The 16,642-nt window shown below is 43.5% G+C and overlaps 2 protein-coding genes across 7 annotated transcripts in view; one reads left to right on the plus strand and one right to left on the minus strand.

The window, feature by feature from the left end:
- Positions 1 to 3,702: 3,702 nt before the first annotated feature.
- LOC143512730 (uncharacterized) overlaps positions 3,703 to 16,642 on the plus strand; it is a 46,879-nt gene continuing 33,939 nt past the window's right edge. For 2 of the 4 annotated variants that reach the window (XR_013130518.1, XR_013130517.1), the window contains exons 1-4: positions 3,703 to 4,289; positions 4,383 to 4,570; positions 4,989 to 5,949; positions 6,895 to 6,986. Coding sequence is in view for 1 of the 4 variants with exons in the window: in XM_077003362.1 (XP_076859477.1) it covers positions 4,136 to 4,289; positions 4,383 to 4,570; positions 4,989 to 5,945 (1,299 nt within the window). In the remaining 3 variants the exon portion in view is untranslated. Of the gene's footprint in view, positions 4,290 to 4,382; positions 4,571 to 4,988; positions 5,950 to 6,894; positions 8,455 to 16,642 lie in introns of those variants that run through there. The other 2 variants (XR_013130516.1, XM_077003362.1) reach the window with 2 other exon arrangements.
- Positions 7,474 to 16,642, minus strand: part of lzts1 (leucine zipper, putative tumor suppressor 1) — a 17,029-nt gene continuing 7,860 nt past the window's right edge. For 2 of the 3 annotated variants that reach the window (XM_077003361.1, XM_077003358.1), the window contains 5 exons: positions 13,804 to 14,438; positions 12,237 to 13,013; positions 11,783 to 11,974; positions 11,170 to 11,364; positions 7,474 to 9,514 (listed from right to left, as the gene is read on the minus strand). In XM_077003361.1, coding sequence (XP_076859476.1) covers positions 8,945 to 9,514; positions 11,170 to 11,364; positions 11,783 to 11,974; positions 12,237 to 13,013; positions 13,804 to 14,169 — 2,100 coding nt within the window. In that variant the 5' untranslated portion in view covers positions 14,170 to 14,438 and the 3' untranslated portion in view covers positions 7,474 to 8,944. Of the gene's footprint in view, positions 9,515 to 11,169; positions 11,365 to 11,782; positions 11,975 to 12,236; positions 13,014 to 13,803; positions 14,439 to 16,055; positions 16,481 to 16,642 lie in introns of those variants that run through there. The other variant, XM_077003359.1, reaches the window with a different exon arrangement.

Consider the following 16,642-nt stretch of genomic DNA (forward strand, 5'->3'; position numbering starts at 1 on the left):
GGTTAATAATATTATTATAATAGATTAATTATAATTATTAATTATATGTTAAAGAGTATAGACATAGACTACAATGATTAATAATATTATTATAATAGATTAATTATAAGTATTAATTATATGTAAAGAGTATAGGCATATACTACAATGATTAAAAATATTATAATGGATTAATTATAATTATTGATGAAATTGTAAAGGGTATAGACATAGAATACAATGATTATTATTATTATTATTATTATAGATGAATTATAATTATTAATTATATTATAAAGAGCATAGTCATAGACTACAATGATTACCACACTACCATGCAATCATAAGATATTATATTGTGTTTGTTCAATATAGTGCAGTAACATACAAGATAATTTCTATATTTATAGGGTTAGACAGAAACCTTATTCTGATTTACATATCTACACACTATAGATGATTGTTGTGTATTCATAGTGTATTCAGTTAAATATAAAAAAATTAATATATTCTAATGATATCTAATTATATCTTATATGAACAAAATACAACAATATATACATTTGAAAACTAGTCGATCTTGGAGATTAGAGAGATCAGATAAATCTTGTTGCATTATTATGAGTCTTAAACAGTGGCATCTCACTGGCATTTGTTGGGTATTTGTGTTAGTCATGTTGTAGGTTGTGTTGTGAGTTTTTTAGTTGTAAAGTGTAAGTTGTTTTAGTTGTGTTTGTGCATTCTGTTGGAAGTGTATGGATGTTGGGTTGGTGGTGTTTGAACATTCCATTGGTTGTATTTGGTATTTGTGTTGTGTTTTGTTGGTTGCATTGTGTTTGTAAGTCAGGTTCGCTTCTACATATTGTCTCAGACATCTCCAGAGTATTTAGTCAGCATGTTCACTGCTTATAGCTCAGTCTTAAGCATTTAATTAGTGCCAGACTTAGTTAATCTCTCCATCACACACACACACACACACACACACACACACACACACACACACACACACACACACACACACACACACACACACACACGCACGCACACACACAAACCTGCACACCTCAACATGTGACCCTTTCACCGCACGGTGACGGATTACCCACTCTCCCCAGAATGCTCAGCAGTGTGCTAGAACACAGAGGAGGACTTGTGTGATCCTGAGCCTCTTTTACATGTGTATTTCAATGGACCAGCCCTTCAGCACAGAGTCCTGTCCTAAAAGCATCCCGAGTAATAGAGTTCTATCCTGAAAGAGTCCCAAGCGTGTTAGTGCTGTTGTACAGGTCAAGAATCCTGTTCCAAAAGAATCCTGTCCTGGGAAAGCCATGACACAAGCCTCTCAGAGAAGTCCTATGAAGTCCTGATCTGCTCTAAATAGCACCTTTACAGAGGAGTCATCAGGTTCACCTGCATCAAACTAGTGTAACCATAACCTACATTACCCAGAGTCACCCTAATCCCATCAAACTAGTGTAACCATAACCTGCATTACCCAGTCACCCTAATCCCATCAAACTAGTGTAACCCTAACCGGCATTACATAGAGTCACCCTAACCCTAATCCCATAAAACTAGTGTAACCATAACCTGCATCAATCAGAGTCACCCTAACCCTAACCCCATCAAACTAGTGTAACCCTAACCCTAACTCTGCATCAAACTAGACTAACCCTAACCCCAACTCCATCAAACTAGACTCACCCTAACTTAGAAAAATGTATAACACAAAAAGTATACACTGCATATATCCTGTACTACATACACATGTATGTCCTGTACTGTACACATTGAGACAAATTAACTGGTGATAGTTTAAAATAAGATTTACTGGACATGTATTTGCTTTTAAAATGCCTGTGTGCTGATTTATCCAGATGAAGGAAAAAAGTTGGATCAACAGTAGACATGGCAGTATTTAATCTGTAGTTATTTTGTAGCTGATTTGTAGTTAATCTGTAGAATTTAATGGTTAGAGCCCTCAAAAAATAAACAATGTGCAAAATAGTTACAAATGGAACTTCGGTATAGTAAAGTCTGAAACTGGTGGAACATGAAACCAGAATAAGAGCATGAAATGAGATTCTAGGAGCATGAAAAGAAAAATGAAATGCTGAATTTCCGCATGCATAACCAATAACAGAGACAAAGAGAGGGAGAGAGGAGGGGTGGAGAAAGAGAGAAAGAGATGGAGAGGGAGATGGAGAGAGACAGAGAGAGAGATGGAGACGAAGAGAGAGAGGATCTGAACTTTTCACTGAGTGAATCTCTCAGCACTGTTCAGAAATTATAGTCTTGTGGAAAACAGTCACCAGACCATATTGACCTCTTGTGGAGGACTCAGGAAATGACACAAACTCTGTAGATTTTGGAGGAAGCACAACGGAGTGATTTCACGGTGGTACACGAGCACGTACGTTGTGCCCGTACAGTAATATCATCAAAGATTGCTGGCAGGCCGGCAGAAATAACAGCCACCAACCACACGAACATAACATGTTTCCATGTTCCGCATAACAAAAACATTGACATCAACTGTTAATCATAGTTCTTTTAAGTTAAGGGAAGCTGAGATCTGAACACACATTGTTTCGACACCTGTCGTGCGGAGCTCATGAATACAGAAGGGGTGAAGAGTCATGTAGCGCCATGTTGTAATCTTGTAAAAATACCCCAGTTGTTATTTCTGTTTCTTTATTTAATTATACTTTTAATTATCAAAACAAAATAAATTAATGTCTTTTACAAACATGAAATCAGCTTTAAAATAGATTTAAACATAACAGTTTTAAACATAAACAGTCTGACAAAAACAGCTGTAAATCCCAGAGCTTTCCCTCGCACGGAGGGATCCGTTACTATGGAAAAACATCCCCATTAAATGCGGTGTGAGCCGGTGTTACACCGAATTCTGCGACCGTCGAATTTTGTGACCGCAGAGGGCGCTATTTCGCAGTTTCAGTTAGTTTCAGTTCACAGGCACGAGCGCTTTACGAATGCTGCGTAAGCTACGCCGACGCGCTTTCATTTCTCGTTTTGCTGCTGTCCACGAGCCAAAATATGAGATGCGTGTATTTACATTTTATGTCGTCTGTTAACAAGAATGTTTCATTACAACATTTTTACACTATATTTAAACATTTTATTCAGAAGTGTATAATTACCATTCGGAATGAGGTCCAAATGACAGCAGCTTACATAACTTATGAAAAGTTTGCTATTGTCAGGCGTATGTATTGGCTGACTTTAGGCTACTCCTGTCGTCACGTGTAAAAATGTTGTAATGAAACATTCTTGTTAACAGACGACATAAAATGTAAATACACGCATCTCTCATATTTTGGCTCGTGGACAGCAGCAAAACGAGAAAAGAAAGCGCGTCGGCGTAGCTTACGCAGCATTCGTAATGCGCTCGTGCCTGTGAACTGAAACTAACTGAAACTGCGAAATAGCGCCCTCTGCGGTCACAGAATTCGACGGTCGCAGAATTCGGTGTAACACCGGAACACGTGCGTTCAAACCCGAGCAGGAGGCGGCGTGACGTCATGCACGCCCCGCCCACAACCTCACGGACCTTTATTGCACGTGCAAGCAAACGCATAAAAGAACCATTTCCCCAAAACAACTTCATTTCTTTTTTTAATAAGAAACATTTACAAACAAAAACCTATTTATTTTTGTTTTATTAGTTAAAAATAGTTTAGTAGAGATCGGATATTTATTCATTTAAGCACTTGCTACACTGCAGTGACATGGCAATTTTTATATGTATTTAAATTCTTTTGGTTTTGGTGGTAAACCACATTGATATTAACCTATTGTTCCTTTTCAATGTGATAAATGTTGCCTTCACATTACCTAACGATGGATCTCAAAGCATCGATTACAGATGACAGATGGTTACGTCTTTCTCAAGAAGTAATTTAATTAAAAAATATATATTTGAAGCCTAATTTTGGCTAATTCACCTTTGGAATTTTTAGACCAGTCGCCTGGACTTTGTCCGGTAGATGGCAGTAAAGTCAATTAAACTCTGTGGTTCAAGACCAGAAAAAGAGAAACAACCACATTGACCGGAAGCTGATTGGTTACCTGGACTGTTTACATTCTGTTGTCGGATTTTCTTCTCGCTTTATAAGACGATTTAAACATAAAGATGACATCCTCTTGGACTAACGATAAAGAAGAAGAGTTTGTGGCCATGATTGAGGGGAAACCTGAATTATTTGATAATACAGAGATGAACTTCACAAACAAGACAGCAAAGATGAATGCCTGGCTGGAGCTGGCAGATCATTTTCAAATCAACGGTAATGAACGTTATAACCAACGTCGCCCAAAGACACATTAACGCTTCACTTCTGTCGAGTATGTCTGTCATTAATGCTCATGCCTGCTTGCAGAGAAGGAACTGCGAAAGAGATGGGACTCGCTTCGGACTCAGTACAGCAGGTACACGAAGATGTACTCTCCAGGAACCGCGGATGGACGTCTGTGCACCGCCAGACAGCAGTGGATCCTGCAGCGCCTGAAGTTCCTGGACCCTCACATAAAGAGAAGGTCTTCTTACTGCACCGATCTGGACTACGAGGTGCGGCTGGTATCTACTCTGATGATGTACAGTAAGGCAGCTAAGCTCCATCGTCACAGGTCCAAGGCGTTATGGACAGCCGTTTGCTCGCTATCTCTGCGTGTATGATGTACAGAAGAGCGAACAGAGTAAAGATTCGTGTTATTTTCTGATAATATCTTCTTGTACATGTTTTAATGAATTTAAAAGGTTCTAAATGTCAAACGTTTGAGAAGCATGTGGTCACGCATGTATCAGATGAGGTGTTTTTATAGGCATTTTCAAAATCAATGAAATTATTGGTTTTTAAAAATCCCTCTTGAAGTTCAAATTCTCTTGTGTGTTCTAATGTCCTAAAATCCCAGAGGATGAAGCAATCCAGAGTAGTTTAATACTCTATTACCAATTAACATGATGTACTTTCTGACATCTTTTCCAGGTGATGGTGGTTGAAAACAGCTGTGATGAGTTGAGTCCAGCACAGGTTGATGTGGAGCTAGAGGCGGATGGCATGAACACCGTCATGCTACACCGTGCCATCTGTTCGGACAGCGAGCAGACTGACGCCACCAGGCTGCACCTGGCCAAACGCCTGTTCCAGGATGCGGAGAAGAGGAGTGTGGACTCTCCTTCGTATCACAGCAGCAAAAGAGTCTGCGATAGAGGCTTTGAACGGATCGACGCCCAGGGACTTGCCCCACGCGCCGGGAGGGAAAGTGTGGAGTGTGCAGAGGGAGAGGTGGACTCGGCAAACCCACATATGCTCTCCCTCAGCCCTGCGGCCTACGCAGGGGACCGCTGGGATGCGTTCGGCAGGTACGTGGCGTCCTGCCTCAGGAGCCTGGAGTCGTGCGGGAGCCGGGCCCAAGCGCAGGATGAGCTGTGTGCTATTTTACAGAGACACACACAAAGGGACGGAGAGGAGGAGGATGCGGAGAGGAAGAGGAGGGCGAGTGCGTGCACGCCCTGTCGTGCCTCAAATCAGAGCAACAGCAGCTGTCCAAGTGCTGCCTCCTCAGAGCAGAATCGCACACCCACCCAGCGAGGGCCCGCCACGCCAACCCAGCGAGGGCCCGCCACGCCCACCCAGCGAGGGCCTGCCACGCCCACCCAGCCAGAGTCTGCCCCGCCCACCCAGCGAAAGCCCACCACGCCCAATCAGCGAGAGCCCGCCGCGCTCGCCCTCCAGGACGACATTGAACCCTTCCTCAAGTCCATGGCCATTGTTATCCAGAGGCTACCGGAGGGTGCCAGAGCTGAGGTGAAGTTCAGGGTCCATGAACTGGTGCACAGGGCCCAGATGAAACACCTGTATGAACACACAAACACCCAGACTGCAGCTGCAGCTAACCAGGTCTCCACCTGGGAGAACGGACTCAACTACAACCTCATCTGATATGGTTAGTTAAGATGGCAGCTTTTTGTAAAATATTTTTTAAAAATAAACCATGTATATTTAGCAAAGCACCAAGTTCATGCACATTAGTTTTCTATCAGTTCTTAGCAGTTTACATTGTCATGATAAAGTGTAGACATGGGTTAGAATAGATCGCTGTGTTTATTATAAATGTAGTACTACACTTTAGACAGAAGGGGGAGGCCCTACCTCAAGATGGTCAATAAGTACATTCTGAGTGATACACTATGAAGTACACTAACCTGCTCAGTTCTGCTGCTGTTACAGTTCATCAAGAAAGTAAAGATTTTCCTTACTGGCTTATCATTGAGTTTAACCTGTGAATCAAATAAAGGCTTTAAAAGAAATAAAGTTTCTGCAGGTCTTGAAATGCAAAATTAAATTCAAAGTAGTGAGAGTTGTGCTGATTGTGATTGTGATTCACCCAAGATGGGAGTGTTGATCACAGAATCATGAATCACTCATGCTGACAGTGTTGATCACAGAATCATGAATCACTCATGCTGACAGTGTTGATCACAGAATCATGAATCACTCATGCTGACAGTGTTGATCACAGAATCATGAATCACTCATGCTGACAGTGTTGGTTTTTTGTTAATCCCTCATGCTGAGAGTGTTGATCACAGATTTGTTAATCACTTGTGCCGTGAGTGTTGATCACACAGCTAGATTGGATTAGATTATACTCAACACACGTCATTACACACGTAGAGGTTCAATGCAACGAAATGCAGTTCAGCATTTGCACTAAGCAGAAGTGCAGTAAGCAGTGCAGGAGGTGCTGTGTCTACATTAGGAAGTGTGTACAGAATACAGGATGAACAAAATATACAGCTGATATATTATTGAATGTGCAATAAACATGATAGATGGGTTTGCTATAAACATCATAGATAGTAATATAACATCTGTCTCATCATTCTAGCTGATGAGACCAATCACCATGCTGTCATCATGGTATAATGATGGGATCCATGCAGACAGGAGGGAGAAGAGGAAGGGGCACAGTTGTGAATTGTGAGTTGTGAATCACTTGGATGTGTTGATCGCAGATTTGTGATTCATTCACTGGGATTGTTTATCACAGAGTTGTGAATCTATACTTGGAGTGTTGATCGCTGAATCCTGCTGTCTTCCTTTCCACATACACTGTGCAGTTCAGTTCCTCTCAGAACCACCGCCAGAACCAGAACTACCTCCAGAACCATGTCATGCTGAACTCCTTCAAAGGTTTCGGTTCAGCATAGTCTAATGTGCTGGACCAGTGAGATGAGACCTGGATTTTCTACTTGCATATGAAAGACATTAAACACCACCAATTATTCCAAAACAGTAATTTATTCAAAATAAATAAACAATATACAATACATGCATCTCATCACCCTCCTTCATCTCCTTGAAAATCTGGACATTAAACCAACATTTTCAAAGTTTTTCAGGTGCCTAGCATACCAGTCTGACAGACTGAAGGAGCTTCTTGATTTCTCATGTGGGACAAGTGTGGTAGGGTTCTCTCCTGGAGGATTAGTGTGTTAGGGTTCTCTCCTGGAAGATTAGTGTGTTAGGGTTCTCTCCTGGAAGATTAGTGTGTTAGGGTTCTCTCCTGGAAGATTAGTGTGTTGGGGTTCTCTCCTGGATGATTAGTGTGTTAGGGTTTTCTCCTGGAGGATTGGTGTGTTGGGGTTCTCTCCTGGAAGATTAGTGTGTTAGGGTTCTCTCCTGGAAGATTAGTGTGTTAGGGTTCTCTCCTGGAAGATTAGTGTGTTGGGGTTCTCTCCTGGAGGATCAGTATGTTGGGGTTCTCTCCTGGATGATTAGTGTGTTAGGGTTTTCTCCTGGAGGATTAGTGTGTTGGGGTTCTATCCTGGATGATTGGTGTGTTAGGGTTCTCTCCTAGAGGATTAGTATGTTGGGGTTCTCTCCTGGATAATTGGTGTGTTAGGGTTTTCTCCTGGAGGATTAGTGTGTTGGGGTTCTATCCTGGATGATTGGTGTGTTAGGGTTCTCTCCTGGAGGATTAGTTTGGTGGGGTTCTCTCCTGGTGGTTGTAGTGCATTGGGGTTCTCTCCTGGTGGACTAGTGTGATAGGATGCATTAGAATCTGTTGTAGGGGATCAGAGTGTTAGGGTGTGTTAGGGTTCTCTCCTCAAGGATTAGTGCGTTAGGGTGTACTAGGGTTTTCTCTTGGGCGATTAGTGTGTTTGAGTGTGGGCTGTATTGGCCCAAGACAATTCAGTGCATAAGTGCTAAACGTCCTAAATATATAGAAAATGTGTCATTTAGGATAAATGAGTAAACAGAGTGGACAATATATCTCATTGCAGATTTTCTCAGTTTCTGGGTGGATGCATTTGTTGTATGAAATACAGTGGTAATAAATACTACATTAAAATCCACATTTGACCTTTTACAATGTATACATTCCATTGTTATTTAGTGTCATTTGAATCACTTTTACTCTTTTTAGTACAAGGCAATTCCTAAATCGTGGTGAAAAAACATTAAACAACTTACATTGTAGTATAGTGTATGTCCATATAGAGTACATCCGTAGGTATTGTGTATATCCGTAGTTATAGCGTATGTCCATAGTCATAGTGTATGTCAGTAGTTAAAGTGTACAACTGTAGTTATACAGTATAGTTGTGTATGTCCATATGCATTTAGCTTTTTATAGACTGCTTGGTATAGGGTTAGTTATAGGGTTGGCGTTAGGGTTAGGGTACTGTGTAGGTACAGGGTATAGGGTTATGGTGAGGTATAGGCCATCTGTGGTGTGTATTCATGTAGTAGACTGCTGTTACACATACATGACCCACTTTGGGTTTAAAACTACAGACCTCTCTGGCACCCTCTACAATGAGTGCCAGATTGCCAGAGTGCCAGGAGATGAGAGTGGAAGTCCAGCATTCCTAGATTAAGTGAGAAGACGTAGCCCAACGTGCTAACTCGGCCTCCTGGAACCTCAGCCTGCCTCAGATCTCGGAGGCAATCGAGTCATGGTGCAGGTCACCTCTGTGGGCGTCCAGGTCCTGCTCTACCCTGTTCTCCATCTCTGCGGTGAGATCCCTCAGGATCTTCTCCAGGTCTTGATTCTTCCTGTGCATCTGCAGATAATTATACTGCAGCTGCTTCTGGTACCTGATCACTTTGTCCTTTTCAGTATTCCACGTTTGCCTCTCCTCTTGGAAGGTACTTATCATCTTGTCTTTCTTTTGTTTCTCTTCTTTCAGTTGCTCTCTCAGTCTGTCCACCTCCTTATGAAGGGCATCAATGTTTATTTCGCCTCCTTTCCCCTTTCCCAAACCCTCAGGATTCACCATCTTGGCTCTGAAGGCCCCAGAGACCTCCATCTTGGCCTGGCTGAGCTGCAGTTGCAGTCGGTTCTCCTCCAGTGTGGCCCTCATGTTGAGTAACTGTAGCTGCTCCTCCTTCGCCAGTGCCAGGTCCTGTTTCATTCCCCTGATGTCTGTCTCCAGCTTGCCGACCTTCTCTCGGAGCACATCTGCCTCATTTTTCTTCCTCTGGAGTTCGTTCTGACACACCTTCAAGAAGAATCACCCACAGACATTAGATACTTTTCCTTGTGTCTTCTTGCTCTAGTTCCGTGTGCTGGCCCTGCAGGCCACGTGCGCTATGCTATTTACATCCCCTGTTCACAGCAGACCTGATTCAACCCGTCAGCTAAAGAAAATTCCCTTCATGAGGTTCTAATGTGCATTAGACAGGTAGAAAAAGGAAACTAGACCAGAGTTTGCAGAGCAGACATCTCACAGCTCCAGGAATAAAACGTAGACACATAGGCACACTGTTATATTCATCAAACCAGGACTGGCTTCACTGTGTTTGGTAAAACCTTTTTTTTTTTTTACTTTGGAACATAATTTTAATTCTAAATTAATTTATATATTATACTTTTGAAGTGGTAAGGCAGAGGTTAACCAGACAGATTAACCAGATGTTTCACAGTCGTGCAGGCTTTCTGGATGTTGACTAAGTGAAGGGACGACAATGTTTCTGTATAAAGAGATGAACCAAGAAGTCCCACCACTAACCACCGGAGGTCCTCATCTCCTGAGATCTGAACGTCTCCATGGTTACGAATCATACACATCTGTTTCTGCCCTCTATCTAGTGCACTGTTAGACGAAGATCAGCAGACCCTAATCCTAATCCTAACCCTAGACCCACATGAACACACCATTGTGGGGTAGTGTTGGGGTTAGGGTCTGTTGATCTTCTCGTGTGTTGGATATATTAGAGTTAAGGTTGGGGTTAGGGTCTGCTGTCCTCCTTTACCTGATGTCATTAAAGTTTCCCTGCAGATCCCACCTGTGTATCAGCGCTATTATTATTACATGTTATTACATTGGTTATTACATGAGTTATTACATGAGTAGGTGCTGTGTCCTCTACTGAGTTCATATACATAGTCAAATACAGTAATAATGAGAAATTGAAATAATGATAATTTTCTGTTGGAATTCAGATTCATAATTATACATTTACACGAAGATACAGGAAGACATTCTAACAGTCGATTTAAAGCTTCTCGATGACACACGCTGCAGGTTATATGGCAATTTGTGATTGATGTATTTGTTAAAAGTCAGGGTTTAGTGATGAAACCTCAGTAGCATGAAACAAGTTTGATTTGTTGGAAAGTTGGTTTGTATTTGCAGACATGTAATAGTAAGCAAGACCGCTAAGAGTTAGCTGAATTAACTAAGTTAGCTGAATTAGCTGGCTTGATAATCAAATACTATGTGGTCAAACCAAGTGTGTGTGTGTATATATATATATATATATATATTTTTTTTTTACTGTGTATTATATTCTTCAGCTATGTCTACTACAAAGCAGGCATTGCTTGTTTAATTGTACTAATATCACAACTCCGGTAGCCACTGTATGAATGTGTACATATGTGTGTGTGTGTGCAGGGCTCTCAAGTTTTGGATTCATGTCAGAGTGTGAGAGTTGTTGACGGGGGGGGTGGCGAACGTTAATTCTAGAGCGGGGGGTCCACTGATCGATCGCCAGTGGAGGGCGACATAGATATGGATCGGAGGTAAATAAACTAGATTTTTTTTTCTCGCCATGTGAAATCGGAAGTGTGGCGTGTGAGCGTGTGAAGATGGTCAAATGCGTGAGACTTTAGAGCCCTGGTTGCGTGTATAAGCATGATGAGAACACACACCTTCATCTCTATGCTCTGTGAATGGAGGGCTTCCTCATACTCTCTGGACCTGTGCTGTAAATCCTGCAGACAGCTTTTATTCTCTCGGAGGGAAGCTTTCAGTGCAACGATCTCCCTCAGTTTGGTCGCAACATCACACTTTGAGTCCTTCAGCTGCTGCTTGAGGAGAGAGATCTCACCTGCCTTCTGACACACCTGCATGGACATACATTGGAGCACAAACGTACACCTGAACATACGGTATATGAGTCCAGGTTAGGGTATATGGGTCCAGATTTTGGGTTAGGGTATATGGGTGGAGATTAGGGTTAGGGTTAGGGTACATGTGTCCAGGTTAGGGTTAGGGTTATGGTATAAGGGTCCAGGTTATTGTTAGGGTTAGGGTTTATGGGTCCAGGGTCTGAGAAACTGAAACACTACGGCAGAAACAACTAATAGTCAGCATAATTGCTAGTCAGCAAATAACAGAATGCTTGGTCAGGGAGTTCCTGGAATTTTCCTGCCCCTAGGAAACAGACCCCAACTAAACCTATAACATCTAAACAGTACATCATATCTCATTATGCACTACAGTTTAGCAGAACACACAGGGTCTGCATCTCCTTCTTCTTACCTCCCACTGCGTCTCCTCCAGCGTGGGGGCTAACTGGTTCTGCTGGCTCCTGTATCTCCTCAGCTGGTTCTCAGCCACCTCCTTGTCCTGGACCAGCTGTTTCACCTCCTCCTGCAGGTGCTCCTTATCCTGTTGGAGCTGGAGGACCTGCAGCTGAAGTTCTTGCTGAGTCTGCAGAGCTCGCTGGGATGCCTGCAAACACACACACACACACACACACACACACACACACACACACACACACACACACACACACACACACACACACACACACACACACACACACCATCACTGCATGGAGGTATTGGTATACAGCTTTTAGTTTTACTTTACTGTTTAATGTGTGTCCTTGTTTTAAAGCACTTGCTGTGTTTACTGTTCGATAGGTGTGTGTGTGTGTGGGTGAAGTATGGATATGTGTGGAATGTGAGTGTGTGTGTGGTGTGTGTGTTACCTGGCGGAGTTTAGTGGAGCACCGCTTTTTCAGGCCTGCCATCTCGTCTGCACAGTAGCGCTGATTCTCCTCAAACAGCCTACAAGAGTCCGACTCCTTCTCCTCAAAGCACGTGTGCAGCTCAGCCAGCTCGGACTCACGGGCCAGAAGTTTCCTCTCCAGCTGCTGGATCAGAGACTCATCTGTGGAGATGGGGGAGCGCACGCCGCCTCTCGACTCCGGTGACGTGGTGGGGCTCCTGTGTTGTTGGAGTGGGTCCGGAGTCAGTGTTGCATCGGTGGTGTTCTTGTTCAGACTTCCCAATTCATGTACACAGCTAAGGTTGCTAGGCCCATTGTGACTCAGCACTCCAACCGATCTGCTGCTGGCGTCTGCAGTCCCACCAGCACCTCCGTTGCTTATGGTCCAGTCATTCCCATTAACCACCAAGCTGGGAGCTGTAGTCCCGTTCACACACACACCTCCGTGCAGGGCGGACTTTGGGGAAGAGCCTCTGTAGTGCAGTTGGTTCCCAGTGCAGGCGCTGAGGTTGTCTGTCTGGCTGCTGCCGGCCGTGCTGTGGGTGGGAAGACTGGTCATAGAGTTGTGTCCGGAATCAGAGAGCGTTCCTGACGTGCTCTCCTGCTTGGGCTCCTGTGACTCCCTCCACCTGGTGATGGGGCTGACGTGCACCCCCAGGATGGTGCTAAGGTTGTTGTGGGTCTCCACTGATGAGCTGGAGCTCTGTGGGAGGACCGGTTTGAAGGCTGTAGGACAGATCACGGCATTTTCTGCACTCTGGAGAACAGGAAAAGCAGTCAGACCTGCACTCTGGAGAATTGGAAAACCAGTTAAATCTGCACTCTGGAGAACAGAAAAAGCAGTACTGCACTCAGACCTGCACTCAAGAATTCACAAAATCTGAAATTAATTCCTTTTCACTAGTTAAGAAATCTTATGTTGCCCTGTCTGACATTAGTGCTGGAGGCTGAGTGGCTGGCTCAGCACTTAAGCTTCATGCCTGGACCCTAGGAACCCTTCATTCTAGGGACCCTTGATTCTAGGAACACTAATCCTCTTCTCCTGCTGGGAAGGCAGGGTTTCACAACTGCTGCTACTGACAGGGAAGCACCACACCACTGCTGGGTGGAGTCTCTCCGGATGTGAAGGCATTCTTAGCCTGTCAGCCCATAACTTTAATTAAGCAGACGAGACTTGAATAAGATCTTAGCAAACCCAGCAGCATTCCTGGGAATTAGTGGACGTCCACAGCACTTGATTATTTTGCTGGACAAAGCAGGGCCACAGAAGTCACTGAGAGATGATCTTGCACAACATGAAACTAAAATCCCTGATGTCTGTTTAGTTTGTAACCTAGGGCTAGTGTTAGTAAGTTAGAGTTGGGGATAGTATGTAACCTAGCGTTAGTGAGTTAGAGTAGGGTTCGTATGGAACCTAGGGTTAGGGTTAGTATGTAACCTAGTGTTAGGGTTAACCTAGTATGTTAGTATACGATCCCTAGGGTTAGTATGTTTAATAGATGTTTGAGTACGTTGTGGAGAATGTGTGTCTATAGAAGAAGACTTACCTTGTCTAGTTTCTCAGACAGAGGCACCAGTTCTAGCGGCGTCCCTTTTCTCTGGCCCATCTCCGTTAACTCCTCTTCTTCGTCTTCCTTGTCTTCCGTGCCCCTCTGGAGACCTGCTCCTGGGTTTTGGCTCACTTTAATGTAGAAGAAGTCTTCATTTTTTCCAGAACCGTAGCTGACTTTGGCATTGCTGTTGTTGCTGGAGTCCTGAGAGAAGCCATGTTTGAGCAGACTGTCCAGGCCCCGCCCACTCTTCCTGCCCCGCCCACTCTTCCTACCCCGCCCACTCTTGCTGGATGGGGCAGCTGACCTGCAATGTTTACTGTGGAGGCTGTGGCCAGATATCAAACTGCTGACACTACCCATGATTCCAGGCACATGCGGAGGAAGCAGGCAGATGTGTTGTCTGCAGCTGTCTGTGCATAAGGAAGTGATTGATGGCTTGATGGTGTGATCGATGACGGAGATGTAGATGTTTGGAAGTCCTCAGTTTGGAGGAAAAACCCTGTTGAAAGCTTGTCTTCAGGAGCTTGGAGTAATCATGAGTCATTAATGTGGCATTTGTGACGAGCATGTTTTCCTTCCAGACCCTGTGTTGTGTGAAGGTCTTGAGTCTGTGTGTGCTCCTCAACGTCCTGCTCCACAAACACCAAACACAGGAAGGAAATCATTATGTATTTTTGGCCTTGACCCAAGTTACACCAAGATAAAAGGAGATGCTAACAGCAGTTATCTAGAAATTCCTGATGTTATACAACGTGATGAAAAATGGCCCTAGTCCCCTTGCAGGGATCATCCACCCTCTAGAGTCTAGACTAACTAACTCTAGCCCTAACTAACCCTAACCCTGAACATAACCTTAACCCTAACCTAACCCTAACACTAACCCAACCCTAACCCTAATCCTTACTAACCCTAACTACACACAATTATAGATTACAGATTACACACTTAGAGATTCTAGATAACAGTTATAGATTATAAATTACACTCAGATCTTCAGCCTCATAAACACAAAGCCATTGTTGCCATGGTTCCTGTAGCATAAGGTGGTCCTAAACGCAGATCCAGTGAGCAATCAGGAAGTGTGCTGTCAGTTTTGTCGGTGTGACTTTAGAGAGGCAGAGGTCTGTCAGCAGCTAATCGCGCTGCCCCTCCCTAATCACACACACCTGCTCCTCTGGCCTCAAGCACATATTACACATCTATAATCACAAACCCAGGACCCATCTGTGCTGTCCATCGTAAGGGGCCCATGGTGAGGGAGCTGATGAATAAAACAAACTATATCATAGTCACACGTGGCTTTGTGCAGTCCTGTGCTTTTCTTTATAATGGCTTTTCTATTTGTAGAAGTATTATAAACATATCGGAAATTCATTTTTAACAATACAACTATATGCATATATACGCATTTTTCAGAAAAGATGTTAGACATCTACAAAAAGTCTACAAAAAGTCTGGAATTGTCAGTGTTTTGGTTGAGAGGGAAACATCTTTCTCCTATATTGCATATTCCCTTTTTAACTAAATCATCCATATCTATATATTTTTACACACAGAAATAAAAAATGCAAAAAAACAATATTAAACAGAAGTCATATTTGTTTATACCTAAAACACTTTAATACCTAAAAAAAACCTTGATACCTCAAAAAAAAATTTTTTTACCAAAAACATTCGATATTTAGTTTGCTGCATTAATTACTGTTATTTCCGCGTGTTTGATTTATCCTGCTGCTAAATGATGTTTCTCCAGCTTGAGCGGGCAGTGGTGGGGTAATTAGGGTCATGCTGGGGTTTCTGTCGGCTGTCGGGGGAGGTGTGCGCTCACTGCCTTTGTCTGAGCACGAAGCCCTGCTCCGAGACACAGCGCGGTGATGTCATCAACTCACGCTCTTGTTCTGCACAACAGCTTCCATGAGCAGTGATGTCTAATGATGCCCATCTAACGATCTCATCATCAGGATGTGTTATTAACAAGCAGTGATTTATAGAGTACTGAAAGCTTTTTAGGAAGAAATAAATATTGTGCAAACTTTAAATGTTACGTTGGATCTTACACTAATCTTATCCAGCTCTGTAGTGTGGTCAGACCTGGGATTAAGGGTAGGGTTAGGGTTTAGGGGTAAGGGTTAGGGTTAGGGTTAGCAGGCATCCTCTCTGGTTCTGACTCTGTCTTGTGACACCACAATGAAGCAGCACAGCTTATAAAGAATTCACATGTAAATCAATAAACTCATCAGACTTACTACGTGAGGAGCGGATGTCCAGTGAACAGCACACTGCCGAAGCACTCCATACATCCTATGCCAGGTTGCCGTCACCCAACACGCCTAACGTATTTGAGAATGAGTGTGTCGACCAGCCACCGAATACTTCATATTACTAAGCGGACAACAAGACACCATGTGAAGGAGGCGGAGTCTTTCACTTCCCCTGAGTTTGGGTCTGTAGCGCTGCTTCCCTCCCCTACACATGCTCTGTCCTCTCTTTTAAATAACTGATATGCAGATGACGCGCGGAGACCCCTGGGCTCTCCAGGGGAACAGCACAAAGGGAGAACATTATGCCTTTAACGCCAGACGTGTGCCACTAAAGCGATTAACTCACTGCTCCTTACAATGGACTACACACACACACACACACAGACACACACAGACAGACACACACACACACAGCACCCCTCTGTGTGTGTCTCTTTCTCACACACACACACACACACACACACACACACACACACACACACACACACACAGCACCCCTCTGTGTATCTCTCTCTCTCACACACACACACACACACACAGCACCCCTCTGTGTGTGTGTTTCTCTCTCTCTC

This window comes from Brachyhypopomus gauderio, chromosome 4 (genome assembly GCF_052324685.1).
Source record: "Brachyhypopomus gauderio isolate BG-103 chromosome 4, BGAUD_0.2, whole genome shotgun sequence".
NCBI classification, from domain to species: domain Eukaryota; kingdom Metazoa; phylum Chordata; class Actinopteri; order Gymnotiformes; family Hypopomidae; genus Brachyhypopomus; species Brachyhypopomus gauderio.